Raw genomic sequence first — 12,521 nt, 5'->3', positions numbered from 1 at the left:
CCGACCCCGACCGCCAGCGGTGGACCGGGTCAGCTGGCTGCAGACGCCTGCTCTCACTGTTCCGGGCTCTGCAGGCGGACGGGAGGCTCGGCCACGCCCTCCCCCACGCGGCACTCCCATTGGCCGACACGTCACCCCGCCCACCTCTGGGTGGAACATGCTGCTCGAAGCCACACCCCCGACTTCAGTGATTGGTGGAGAGGCTCACGCTAGCGCCCGCCTCGGTCCCGGACAAGGGTTAGGCCCAGTTAAAGTCGTAACCAAGAGCTCAAACAGCTGACTTTCCCGAACCTGCCTTCTGGAGGAAGGAAACGAAACCAGAGTGTGCAGAGGCACCAAGGACTCCATAGACGGGGTGGGACCTACATTTCGATCGTTTAGGATAGGGAGGGAAGAGCTGAGGTGATACGGTACTTTTGAGGGTATTAAGATAAATACTATGGGCCCATAGTATCGCTTTTTAATTTTTATTTATTTATTTTCTGAGACACGGTTTCTCTGTGTCCTGGCTGTCCTGGAACTCACTCTTATAGACCAGGCTGGCGTCGAACTCACAGTGATCTGCCTGCCTCTGCCTCCTAAGTGCTGGGATTAAAGGCGTGTGCCACCACGCCAAGCCACTTTTTAATTTCTACAACCACTTGTTCAGGTGAAAATTCACCATTCCCACACCAAAAGTGTAAAAAGCTGAGTTTCAAGCAAGAAAGTACTGGCATGTGATAACAATACCCTAAACCCATCCACCCACCCCACCCGCCCACCCCACCCGCCTTCTCTTCTCAGAATTTTCCATTTATTTGTTGTACTGTTACTATCTCTTGTATGCCAAGACACCGTAGTTCCCCCAGTAGGAATCTGTACTTTCAACTTCTGACAGCACAGTGGCCACGGTTGGCTCTTCCACGGCACTCCCATGTGAGGTGGGTTCCGTAGTGATCTCCGGCTGAGGGGTGTTCGCCTCTCTCTCATCATAATAGTAGTGGATGAGGCGCTGAACTCCAGCCTTCATTGCTGGTTTAAGAGCAGCAGTGATCACTACACCAGCTGGCCCCCCTGACATCCCCACCATGGCCATAAGAAGGTCATAACCCAGATCTATAGCCCCATCTTGGCCTCGCTCCTTGGCCTTGTCAGAGCAATTGTGCATGGCATAATACAAAGCGGTGCCTAGGTTGTAGTAGGTCCCCACTGCCGGCAACAGCCCAATCACGTTGTGAACGCTCTGTTCCTTCTGGTTCTCACAGTTCGGCTTGGAAAGCGAGCGCCTCATCCTCTTTGGATCCGTCTGCTCTCGGGCTAAGAGGTGTAGAGCGGAGGACAGGGCTTTCACGGACACGTCCCAGTCCACCCGTCCGCCTCTCTGGAGCTCTTGAAGATGGTGGACGAGTGCTTGTGTAGCCTCCACACCCCCCAGCCGGTAAAGCTGAAGCTGCAGAGCCCGGACCTCAGCCTGGCACCCAGCTTCCTCCAGAGCGTTCCTCAGAGCCAGGCTTACCAGGAACTTGGGGAGAGGGGGCATGTGAGTGAAGCCGGGCAGGGACTTTGGGAGCAGGACCTGGCAGGACAAGGGTTCTGAGGAGGGCAACTCGTATCCCAGCTCCGGGGGAGGGAGCATCGTAGAGACACTCGTGGGCTCTCTATATGAAGTGGCAGCCACAGGACACAGCAGCAGACAGCAAAGTAGCTGAATTGATGTCGCAATGAGTCGGAGGTGATGCATGTCTGGAGCAGGGTGCCCTAGAAGGACGGAGAACCCCAAAACATGCAAACCACTTCCCCGAAGGTTTATAGTCTGAAAGGAGCCCAAGATTCAGGGAACCTCCCTCCCCGCACCTATCACCGACCTCGAAGCTTTTGTTCTTTTTAGTAAAGGGATGGGAGATGAAATGCAATTTCTCCTGGGTCTCTGCCATGTCTAGGTCACAGGAAGCTCCCTGTTTTATGCCCACCCACTTAGGGGGACCCAAATTACCATAAAGTCCAGCCATTGCCAGGTAAGAGCCCTTGGGTAGGCTTGGTAGTTCCTCAGTCCTCCTCTCTGCTCCGTTCTCTGTCCCATGAACAGAGGAGATATTGGGGCCGCTGAGGTGGAAGCGGCAGGACTGACCCATAGAGCAAACCCATCGGCCCCCGCGGTGCAGATGAGGCGCCAGTGTCAACACTGGCCAGAGCCTTTGCAAATAACCAGCGCAGAAAGGCCCAACAGTGAAACCAGCTTAGGGCATCGATCCTATCCTCCGTGACCTTACACAGGTGAGCTTGGAGATCCAGGCTGAGGTGAGGACTTCCACGTACAGACTGCTTGGGCCGCATTGATACTCATCGGATGGTCTTTGGAGACTTCAGTTCCGCAGGCACTTGTTCGCCTATATTCTTTTTATTTTTGTAAAGATTTGCTTGTTTTTATTTTACGTGTGTTTTATTTTATTTTATGTTATCCAGTATATAAGTAAATGCACTGCATGTGTTCAGTGCGGAAGAAGCCTGGAAGAGGGTGTTAGATTCCCTGGAACTGGATTTACAGACAGTTGTAAACTGCTATGCGGGTATTGGGAACTGAACCTGGGTCCTCTGCAAGAGCAGCAAATGCTCTTAAGCAGTGACCCATCTCTCCACTCTCTTCATTCAAATTTTATTTATTTATTTATTTATTTATTTTGAGACAAGGTTTCTCTGTGTAGCCTTGACTGTACTGGACTCGCTTTGTAGACCAGGCAGGCCTCGAACTCACAGAGATTTACCTGCCTCTGCCTCCCAAGAGCTGAGATTATAGGCATGCATTAACAACAATTAATGTTTTTGAAAAAGAGGCCAAGAATTTGAAAGAGAGCAAGGAGGGGTACGTGAGAAGTGTTGGCAGGAAGAAAGGGAAAGAAGAAATGATGTAATTACAGGATACTCTCAAAAGAATTTCAAAAACACATATTAAGAAAAAGGTTAGGAGCCGGGCGTGGTGCCGCACTCCTTTAATCCCAGCACTCGGGAAGCAGAGGGAGGCGGATTGCTGTGAGTTCGAGGCCAGCCTGGTCTACAAAGTGAGTCCAGGATGGCCAAGGCTACACAGAGAAACCCTGTCTCGGGAAAAAAAAAAAAAAAAAGAAAAAGAAAAGAAAAAGGTTAGAGCTGGAGAGATGGCTCAGTGGTTAAGAGCCCTGTCTGCTCTTCCAAAGGTCCTGAGTTCAATTCCCAGAAACCACATGGTGGCTCACAACCACCTATACTGAGATCTAGTGCCCTCTTCTGGTGTGCAAGCTCACAATGCAGGTACAACACTGTATAAATAATAAATAAATACATATTTAAAAAAATAAAGTAAAATAAAAAGGTTATGGGAGATCTCACTAGTTTTAGGAGGAGAAGCTAGAAGCAGGCGGCAGTATAACCATTCCATTTGCTTTGCTGTCTTCATGATCTGAGCAACTGTTTTAATCCCACCTTCTTCCCTTCTCCCTACCATATCACAGGAAGCCAGAACGCTATGGTTCACAAAATTGAAGCACCTGGAATTCACAAATATTTACCAACTCTTCCAGGCCAGGCTCTGTCCTCCTCACCTTTGACCAACACTGACAAACTGATTTTTCCCTTCTTCTTCTTCTCCTCCTCCTCCTCCTCCTCCTTCTTCAGGTTTTTTGAGACAAGGTTTCTCTGTGTATAACAGTTCTGGCTATCCTGGACTCGCTTTCATAGACCAGGCTGGCCTTGAACTCAGAGCGATCCACCCACCTCTGCCTCCCGAGTGCTGATTTTTCCGCTTCTGATACCTTTTCATTCTGCCATCTCTCCTTGTCCTAAGGTTTTGCCCTAGACCTTGTCCTGAGCATTACCAAAACAGAGAACTGGGCTTCTTGTATTTAGGTGTAACGTTAATCCCCACATTAGAGGAAGGACACACCACCGGTTCCTAAATCTTGTGTAACCATGTGTGGGAATGCACACCTTCATTTTACCACTGGAGACTGAGGCAGGAGGATTATGAGTTCAAAGCTAGCCTATGCTACAGAACAAGACTCAGATTTAAAATAAAAACAAAATAAAAGTATCACAAGTTTGAGGCAGGCATGGTGGCGCAGCCTTTAATCCCAGCACTTGGGAGGCAGAGGCAGGTGAATCACTGTGGGTTCGAGGCCAGCCTGGTCTACAAAGCAAGTCCAAGACAGCCAAGGCTACACAGAGAAACCCTGTCTTGGAAAAAAAAAAGTATCACAAGTTTGAAATTATCATTATGGCATAAAGTTTTCTCTGATATGTCCCTCAGCTCTGGCAGACCAGAGCACAGCACCCAGGATCCTACTTTCTATTAATTCTCACTGCTCTCTGTTGCCAGAAGTGGCCCTTAGCAACTGAGAGCCACTGCAGAATAAAAAGGAGGAGTAAAGTCTCCATGGGTGCAGAGTCAAAATCGAAAGAAGCAAGAGCTGTGTGCAAAAGAGCCCCATGCTACCTCAAATCAAGAAATTCAAAATCCCTGGGGCCCCATTATGTATATAAGAAAGTATACTATGGGGCTGGAGAGATGGCTTAGTGATTAAGAGCACCACCTGCTCTTCCAGAGGTCCTGAGTTCAATTCCCAGCAACCACATGGTGGCTCACACCCATCTATAATGTAATCTGATACCCTCTTCTGCAGATAAAGCACTCATATGCAATAAATAAATAAATCTTTAAAAAATTAAATAAAAGAAAGTATACTATTTAAATGGCTTCTCTTTAAAGCAGGAGTGTCTGGTCCAATGAGATGACTTAGGAGGTAAAGGACACTTCCTGCCAAACCGGACAACCTGAGTTTGATCCCTGAAGCTGATGAAAGACAAGGTCACATTCCTTCCTACACATTGTGTTCTGGCTTCCACACCTGTGTCCTGACGTGGGCATGCGCACACACAATCAGTGTCAAAAGAGAGAAAAGGGGAGGGAGGGGGGAGGGGATTTCCACACTTGTGTCCTGACGTGGGCATGCACGCACACAGTCAGTGTCAAAGAGAGAAGGGGAGGGAGGGAGGGAGGGAGGTGACCGTGCAGGCCAGGAACCAGTGCCTTTAATTCCAGCCATTTGGGAGGCAGAGACAGACAAATCTCTGAGCTTGAGGCCAGCCTGGTCTACAAAGTAAGTTCCAGGACACCCAGGGCTGCACAGAGAAACCCTGTCTTGAAGAGAGAGAGAGAGAGCCAAAGCTAGTGTGGTCTGCATAGTGAGTTCCAGGACCGCCAGAGCTTCCTAGTGAGATCCTGTCTCTCTGCGTAGACTCAGCATGGACTCTGAACTGTGTAGCAGGAACTTGTGACACTGGGGGAGCCTGGAGGCCAACATGTGTTTTGGTATGCTGATAGGCAGCACAGGTAGCCATCTGTCCCTTTTGCCCGAGATGAGGAAAATTACTCTTTCTAGTCAGGGGAACCGGCTTCACAAGTCCCTGAGCAGTGCAGGTTTTTATCTAACCGCCAGAAGTCCCCCTATAGCCAGTTTGTTTCTGATTTTTGGTTTTATTTGTTGTTGCTGCTGTTGTTTGGGTTTTTTTTTTTTTTTTTTTTTTTTGTTCTTGTTTTGTTTTGTTTTGGTTTTGGTTTTGGTTTTTTGAGACAGGGTTTCTCTGTGTAGCCTTGGCTGTCCTGGACTCACTTTGTAGACCAGGCTGGCCTCGAACTCAGAGATTCACCTGCCTCTGCCTGTCGAGTTCTGGGACTAAAGGCATGCGCCACCAGCCCAGCTCAGCCAGTCTGTTTCTGGACCACCCTGTGTAGTTTGGGGAACTGGAATTTCCTTTGGACCTGACAGTAACAATAAACAAACAAGTAATAATAAATAAATATAAATAAATGAACTTAAAAGATGGCAAGTTTTGTGTATTTTTATTGTCTATGTCTGCACAGTCTTGGAGACAGGCAGGGTCTTGCCACATAGCCCAGAAGCCCAGGCAGGCCTCAGTGTCAGTGGTGCTGGGACTACAAGTGTGCCCATTGACCCTGAGTAAATGCTCCAATGATGTTTTGAAAATTAAAAAAAGAAAAAGGAAGTGAGAAAATAAGAGTTTTTCTTAAAATGAAGAAGTAGAAGCCCACAAAGTGGGTGCTTTATTTTGTTGTTTTTGATTTTTTTCTAGACAGGATTTCTCTGTGTAGCTTTGGCTGCCCTAGACTTCACTTTGTAGACCAGGCTGGCCTTGAACTCACAGAGATCCACCTACCTCTGCCTCCCGAATGCTGGGATTAAAGATGTGCACCACCATGCCCGGCAAAGTGGGTGCTTTAAACACGTAGATTTATTTCTCACATGTTTTTGAGGTTAATAGAAAATCAAGCGGTTAGCAGGTATGGTTTCTACCCTTGCCTATGACGTTGTGGAACCACCAGGGGTTGCCCCGGCCTCTTGCCATAGTCTCAGAGGACTGTGCTTCTTCGTTGTCTCCACCCCAAGGTCTACAAAGGGCAGGCTGCCTGTGCAGCCCAGGGCTCTTCAGTGCTGGGATCACAAGTGTGGCCTTGCACACCTAGCTCCTTCTTGTGTGCATTGCTCAAGGCACACCACCTACAGCAGCCCTCCTTCTGTGAGGGAAGGAGAAGTCCCACCCCTGCCCCAACAGTCTCCCCAGGTGCCCTGATTTCTCACTTCCCCAAGTAAGCCTTTTCTGTTTTGGTTTGGTTTGGGTTGTTTTTTTTTTTTTTTTAATTTAATTTTATTTATTATTATTATTTTGTTGTTGTTTTGGTTTGGTTTGGTTTGGTTTTTCAAGACAGGGTTTCTCTGTATAACAGCTCTGGCTGTCCTGGAACCTCAAACTCACGGAGATCCACCTGCCTCTGCCTCCCAAGTGCTGGGATTAAAGGATAAAAGGCCTGCGCCACAACCGCCCAGCCCCCAAGTAAATTTATAGACCTCACATCACCTGATTGGGTGTCCCTCAACCCCTGTGTACTCAGAGCGCTGTGTTCCACCTGAGGAATTCCTTACTCTCCTGGACCACCAATTACCTGAAATCGCCCCGATTTCTCTGAGACTGTCTTGGTTATGGCTATTTTTGCTGTGATGAAACACCATGACCAAAAGCAATTTGGGAAGGAAAGGGTTTATTTCGCTCAGGGCAGGGACCTGGAGACAGGAGCTGACGCAGAGGCTATGGAAGGCGCAGCTCACTGGCTTGCTCCTCGCCATGGCTTGCTCAGCCTGCTTTCTTACAGAACCCAGGACCTCCAGCCCAGGGGTGGCCCCACCTACCATGGGCTAAGATCTCCTATCAATCACTAATTAAGAAAATGCCCTACAGGGGCTGGAGAGATGGCTCAGAGGTTAAGAGCACTGGCTGCTCTTCCAAAGGTCCTGAGTTCAATTCCCAGCAACCACATGGTGGCTCACAGCCATCTATAATGTGATCTGGTGCCCTCTTCTGGCCTGCAGAGGTTACATGCAGGCAGAACATTGTATACATAATAAATAAACAAATCTTTAAAAATAAATAAATAAATAAATAAATAAATGAATAATAAAATGCCCTACAGCTGAAATGTGGTGGCACATGCCTTTAATCCCAGTGCTTGGGAGCAGAGGCAGGCAGATTGCTGTGAGTTCAAGGCCAGCCTGGTCTACAAAGTGAGTCCAGGACAGCCAAACTACACAGAGAAATCCTGTCTCAAAAAACAAAAAAAAAAAACAAAAAAAGAGTTGTTAGTGTCATAGACAGACAGACAAAGGCATAATGGGGGCTCTGAGTAGAGTTCAGGCCCCAGTCCCAGCAGCAGATAGTATGCCGGGACTCTTGAAATCCAAACTCAGATTTTCATGCTTGCACAGTGGGCGGTTTACCAACTGGGCCGACTTCCCAGAGTCCCCAGTGTGTGGCACTATTCCCCAGGGGATATGAACAAATATTTACTCACCCGCTAGAGAACTGACGATAGACCAATGCACTGATAACACCAGGCCCAACCTGGCAAAACAATGATTTTTGTTGGGATTTCAGGAGTATGGGGGAGGGGCTACTAGGAGTTGAAGAAATGATTTAAAGACAGTGGCATCACCAAAGCCCACCTCGCATGGGTGACAGCTCAGCAAAGCTGGGAGCCTGGAGCACACTGCACAGCCTGCAGGCAGCTCAGCAGGTGGGAGGGCGTCCTTTCCCGGTACTCCATTAATCTATGACACTGCTAGACCGCTTGGTCCGAGTCTCTTCCAAACAGCTCAGCTTTTCTGAGAGTCTTCCAGGCAGCTCAGCTGGTCTCTGCTTCTTCTAGTCAGCCCAGCTTCTCTGAGTCTTTAGGAAGCCTCAGGTTGTGTGAGAGTGACTCTTAGCAGTGTTTACTGCTTAGATATTGTTGGAGAGGGAGGGACCTAGTGAATCTGCTTAGTTTCAGGGATTTCCTAAAGCTATTTTTAATTGTTTACTTCCTGCCTTCTCTCTCTCTCTCTCTCTCTCTCTCTCTCTCTCTCTCTCTCTCTCTTTTCTGTTTTTGGTTTTCAGAGACAGGGTTTCTCTGTGTAGCCTTGTGTGTTCTGGACTCACTTTGTAGACCAGGCTGGCCTCGAACTCACAGCCATCTGCCTGCTTCTGCTTCCCGACTGCTAGGATTAAAGGGCCGCGCCAGCACTGCCCAACATTTAATAAATGACTTATTTTTTTATTTTACTTTATGTGCATTAACATTTTGCCTGCATGTGTGTCTGTGTGAGGGAGGGGGTCGGAGCCCCTGTACAGACAGCTGTGAGCTGCGAGGCACGCTGACAGCTGAACTAGAGTCCTGTTAGAGAGCAGCCAGTGCTCCTGACCCCTGAGCCACCTCTTAGCCTAACAGGCCATGATGTTTGCTCTTCCTATTTGGTGACCCCCACAAACCTTCCTCCCTGATCCCTAGTAGAGAGAGGGGTGTTTGCCTTGATTAGCTGTTGAACCCTCAGTTTTAGTTCCTTTTAAGTTGGGCCAAAGAAATGCGAATGTGGTGGCAAGATGACTCAACAGGTAAAAGTGTTCACCATCAATCAAGCCTAGAGACCCAAATTTAATCACTGGAACCCACAGGGGAGTGAGCGGGGTGACTCATAAATGTTGTCCTCTGGCCTGCACACGCATGACCTCTATGTGTGCTCATACACATTGTAACACACGTATACTATTAATAAGGAAATGAGAATGGCATTAATAGTTCACCTTGGTGTCACCATTCCATGTCACTAGACTCCTGCTCCACTTCTGTATTGTCACAGGAACCCCCAAATTCCTGTGCAGTCCAGCCAGTGAGAACCGAGACAGCTCCGAGAGGTGACCCTACCCAGTTCCCTGTCCCATGAACAGGGGGAGATGGCTATTTTTCTACAAATATTTGCCCATTCCCACTGTTTGCTCAAACCTTCGGCCTCAAGAAACGCTGGCATGTACTCCATGTCCCTGCACACCCCATCTTCAGGTCATAAGAGGAGACACCAAAATCCCATATTCAGAAAGCCTGGAAGCCAGGCGAGAACTTTGCAGGCTGAGGCAAGAGGACCAGTGCAAACTCAAGGACAGCATCAACTAGGTAGTGAGTTCTGGGCCAACCAGAGCTGTGAATTCATCTTAAACCCCCTGGAAAGTCCCTCAAACAGTGATTCCAATATAGAAGCTGATTTTTATCTCTCTTATCAGTTTAAGACTTAACATATGGTGGGCTGGAGAGATGGCTCAGAGGTTAAGAGCACTGGCTGCTCTTCTAAAGGTCCTGAGTTCAATTCCCAGCAACCACATGGTGGCTCACAACCATCTACAATGAGATCTGATGCCCTCTTCTGACATGCAGGCGAAACACTGTATACATAATAAATAAATGAATCTTTAAAAAAAAAAAAAAAAGAGCCGGGCGTGGTGGCGCACGCCTTTAATCCCAGCACTCGGGAGGCAGAGGCAGGCGGATCGCTGTGAGTTCGAGGCCAGCCTGGTCTACAAAGTGAGTCCAGGATGGCCAAGGCTACACAGAGAAACCGTGTCTCAAAAAACAAAACAAACAAACAAACAAAAAAAAGAATTAGCATATGTAGGCTGAGATGGTGGCCCCGTGGTCAATTGCTTGTTGAGTATTCCTCAGGCCCTAGATCCAACCCAGCACTACCAAAACAAATGTGGTGGCACTTGGAAGACTTAAGCAGGGGTCCCAAACACTTGAGGCCAGCCTGGGCTACATGGCAAGGATAGTGGCTACATAGCAAGACTATCTCAAAATACCAGAACAGGCCGGGGCGGTGGTGGCGCACGCCTTTAATCCCAACACTCTGGAGCAGAGGCAGGCAGATCACTGTGAGTTTGAGGCCAGCCTGGTCTACAAAGCGAGTCCAGAACAGCTAAGGCTACACAGAGAGACCCTGTCTCTAAAACAAAACAAAGCAAACAAACAAACAAAAAAATACCAGAACAGCTCAGGAGATGGTGGTGCATGCCTTTAATCTCAGCACTTGGAGGCAAAGCAGGTGAGTCTCTAGTTCCAGGCCAGCCAGGGTTACACAGTGAGAACCTGTCTTAGGACAAAACAAAGCAAACACCCCCTCCCCTTAATATTGCAAAACCAATGGAAATGAACACAATCAAGGTGCAACATTCAGTTAGGGAACTGGAAAATATTAAGTAGGTGAAGAGGGAAATTGCAGAACCCATAGCACTTAAAAAATGAAAGACTGCAGTCCTGTGTCTTTGCACACTAGGATCAAAGGAAGAAAATTGAGTCTATCATAAAAGACTGCCATGACAGAGCTACATGGGTGCACAGTCTGCGTGCGCAGACCCACTAAAGGGCTGTGAGAAAGTTCGGGAGATGCCTGTGAGGCCTTGTCTATCCAAAACAAGACTGAAAATAGTTCAGTAAGAGACCCGCGAAAATACGTTTTATAAGGACTGCAAGCCGAGCAATGAAATATACTCGGTCTGTTACGGGGATTGTGGCATTTTCAAATTCTGGGCTTTCCATCAGCCTGTTGACTGTTTCATATAAATGTTCCCAAGACTCAATGGTGCACTCTTGGGTGACATTGACTGTGGAAGCCTTGAACTCTTGTACCAGGTCAGTGGAAGCCTTGAACTCTTGTACCAGGTCAGTGGCCGGGAGCTTCTCAGCGAACTCAGGCAGCAGCTCTGCAGTCTCATACAACACCTGGCCTTGTTCAGAGGTACACGCCTCAGGCCCCAGGGGAAGGCCCTAGAGGCCTCAAAATGGCTTTGGTATTGCCAATCCCTTCTTCCCGGCTGTGCCTTAGCCTCTCAAGGAGGGTTTTGGTCCTATCTTTTCCTCCCGTTTTACTGAGCTGAAGCTGCAGATAGCGCACCTCCGCCGGGCAGCCAAAGTCCTCCAGGACCACCGTCAGCGCTAAGAGGGACAGGTACTCAGGCAGGGGAGCTAAGGAGGGCACCGTGTACAGGAGGTCCCGGCAGGTGCCAGGGGCTGGACCGGGAATCTGGCCGGAGAACACGATTGATGTAGGCTCCGCTTCTACGACAGCTGGCTGGTGGGCCAGGGTACCAGTCTGTGTTTTCCTTGGAAAGGCGGTCACGGAGGACAGTAAGACACAGCCCAGGAACAAAGGGGCCTGGATCATGGTGGGTCAGCCCTGTTGGTGAGGAGGTGGGAAAGCGTCCAACAAGGACAGGTGCCAAGGAGAGTCAGAGCTTGAAGGAGTCCGAGCCTTTGGAGACTTCAACTTCCCTGGACATGTTTTTATCCCATCTTAGAGGCTCTTTGTCTCACCTGTCTGAAAAACAGCAGGCAGAGGAACCAGGTGGCTGTGTCTGTCTCAGCACGTCCCTAGGTGGAGTTTCTGCCTCCCAGATCTTAGGGGCCGGTAGCTGATGACTCTAAAAACAAACATTCTCAAATATTTACCAACTTTTTCTGGGCTAGACTTTGTCTAACCAGCTATTGCCCCATCCAGACACACAGGGCTTCCTCCTTTGTGGCTCTGCTGTCCCTAGACCATAGTCCAGTTATCCTAAATAGTTATTTAGACCTAAGCCAGACCAGACAAAGTGCCTCTGTATCTCCTAAGCAATGGAACATTTTTGTCTCTTTTGACACAGGGTCTTCTGTAGTCCTGGCTGGCATGGAGCTTGATTAAGTTGCCAAGGATGATATCACCGTCCCAGTATGGGGGTTTATGGGTATCTGCCACCTTGAAGGTCCTCCCTACGACGCCCCGCCCCAGACAGGGTCTCTCTGTGTAGCCTTGGCTGTCTTGGACTTGCTTTGTAGACCAGGCTGGCCTTGAACTCAGAGATCCGCCTGCCTCTGCCTCCCAAGTGCTGGGATTAAAGGCGTGCGCCACCACGCCTGGCACCTTGACGTTTATATGGTACTGGAAATCAAATCCAAGGATTCATGCAAGCTAAGCAAGCACATTACCAACTGTCCATACCATTACCCACTTTAAAGAATTACCAACCAAAAGTTCTGAAAAATAGAAGCTAGCAGCAAATCAAACCATATCAGAGCAGCTTTTCAGGTTTTGCTTTATTTTTATTTTCCTGAGACAAAGTTTCTCACACCCACCTGGGCTTTTTTTTTTTTTTTTTTTTTT

General features: G+C 48.5%; 2 protein-coding genes across 2 annotated transcripts; both read right to left on the bottom strand.

Annotated features, from left to right (window-relative positions):
• Window positions 1-811: 811 nt before the first annotated feature.
• On the bottom strand, window positions 812-1,766 carry LOC127210784 (apolipoprotein F-like). Its single transcript, XM_051170538.1, has one exon. It carries the CDS (start codon window positions 1,718-1,720, stop codon window positions 812-814), a length of 909 nt encoding a protein of 302 aa, XP_051026495.1. The 5' UTR covers window positions 1,721-1,766.
• An 8,954-nt stretch (window positions 1,767-10,720) lies between these two features.
• LOC127210831 (apolipoprotein F-like) lies at window positions 10,721-11,546 on the bottom strand. The gene is given in 2 exon segments (XM_051170578.1): window positions 10,721-11,135; window positions 11,137-11,546. Coding segments are annotated over 2 exon segments (759 nt in total). The 3' UTR covers window positions 10,721-10,786.
• Window positions 11,547-12,521: the final 975 nt, after the last annotated feature.

This window comes from Acomys russatus, chromosome 28 (genome assembly GCF_903995435.1).
Source record: "Acomys russatus chromosome 28, mAcoRus1.1, whole genome shotgun sequence".
NCBI lineage: Eukaryota > Metazoa > Chordata > Mammalia > Rodentia > Muridae > Acomys > Acomys russatus.
The sequence above is the reverse complement of the archived record's forward strand: the minus strand, read 5'-3'. Positions and strand labels throughout refer to the sequence as shown.

Coding starts and splice junctions, on each gene's coding strand:
- LOC127210784 (XM_051170538.1), bottom strand. CDS start 1,720: ATGCATCACCTCCGACTCATTGCGACATCAATTCAGCTACTTTGCTGT.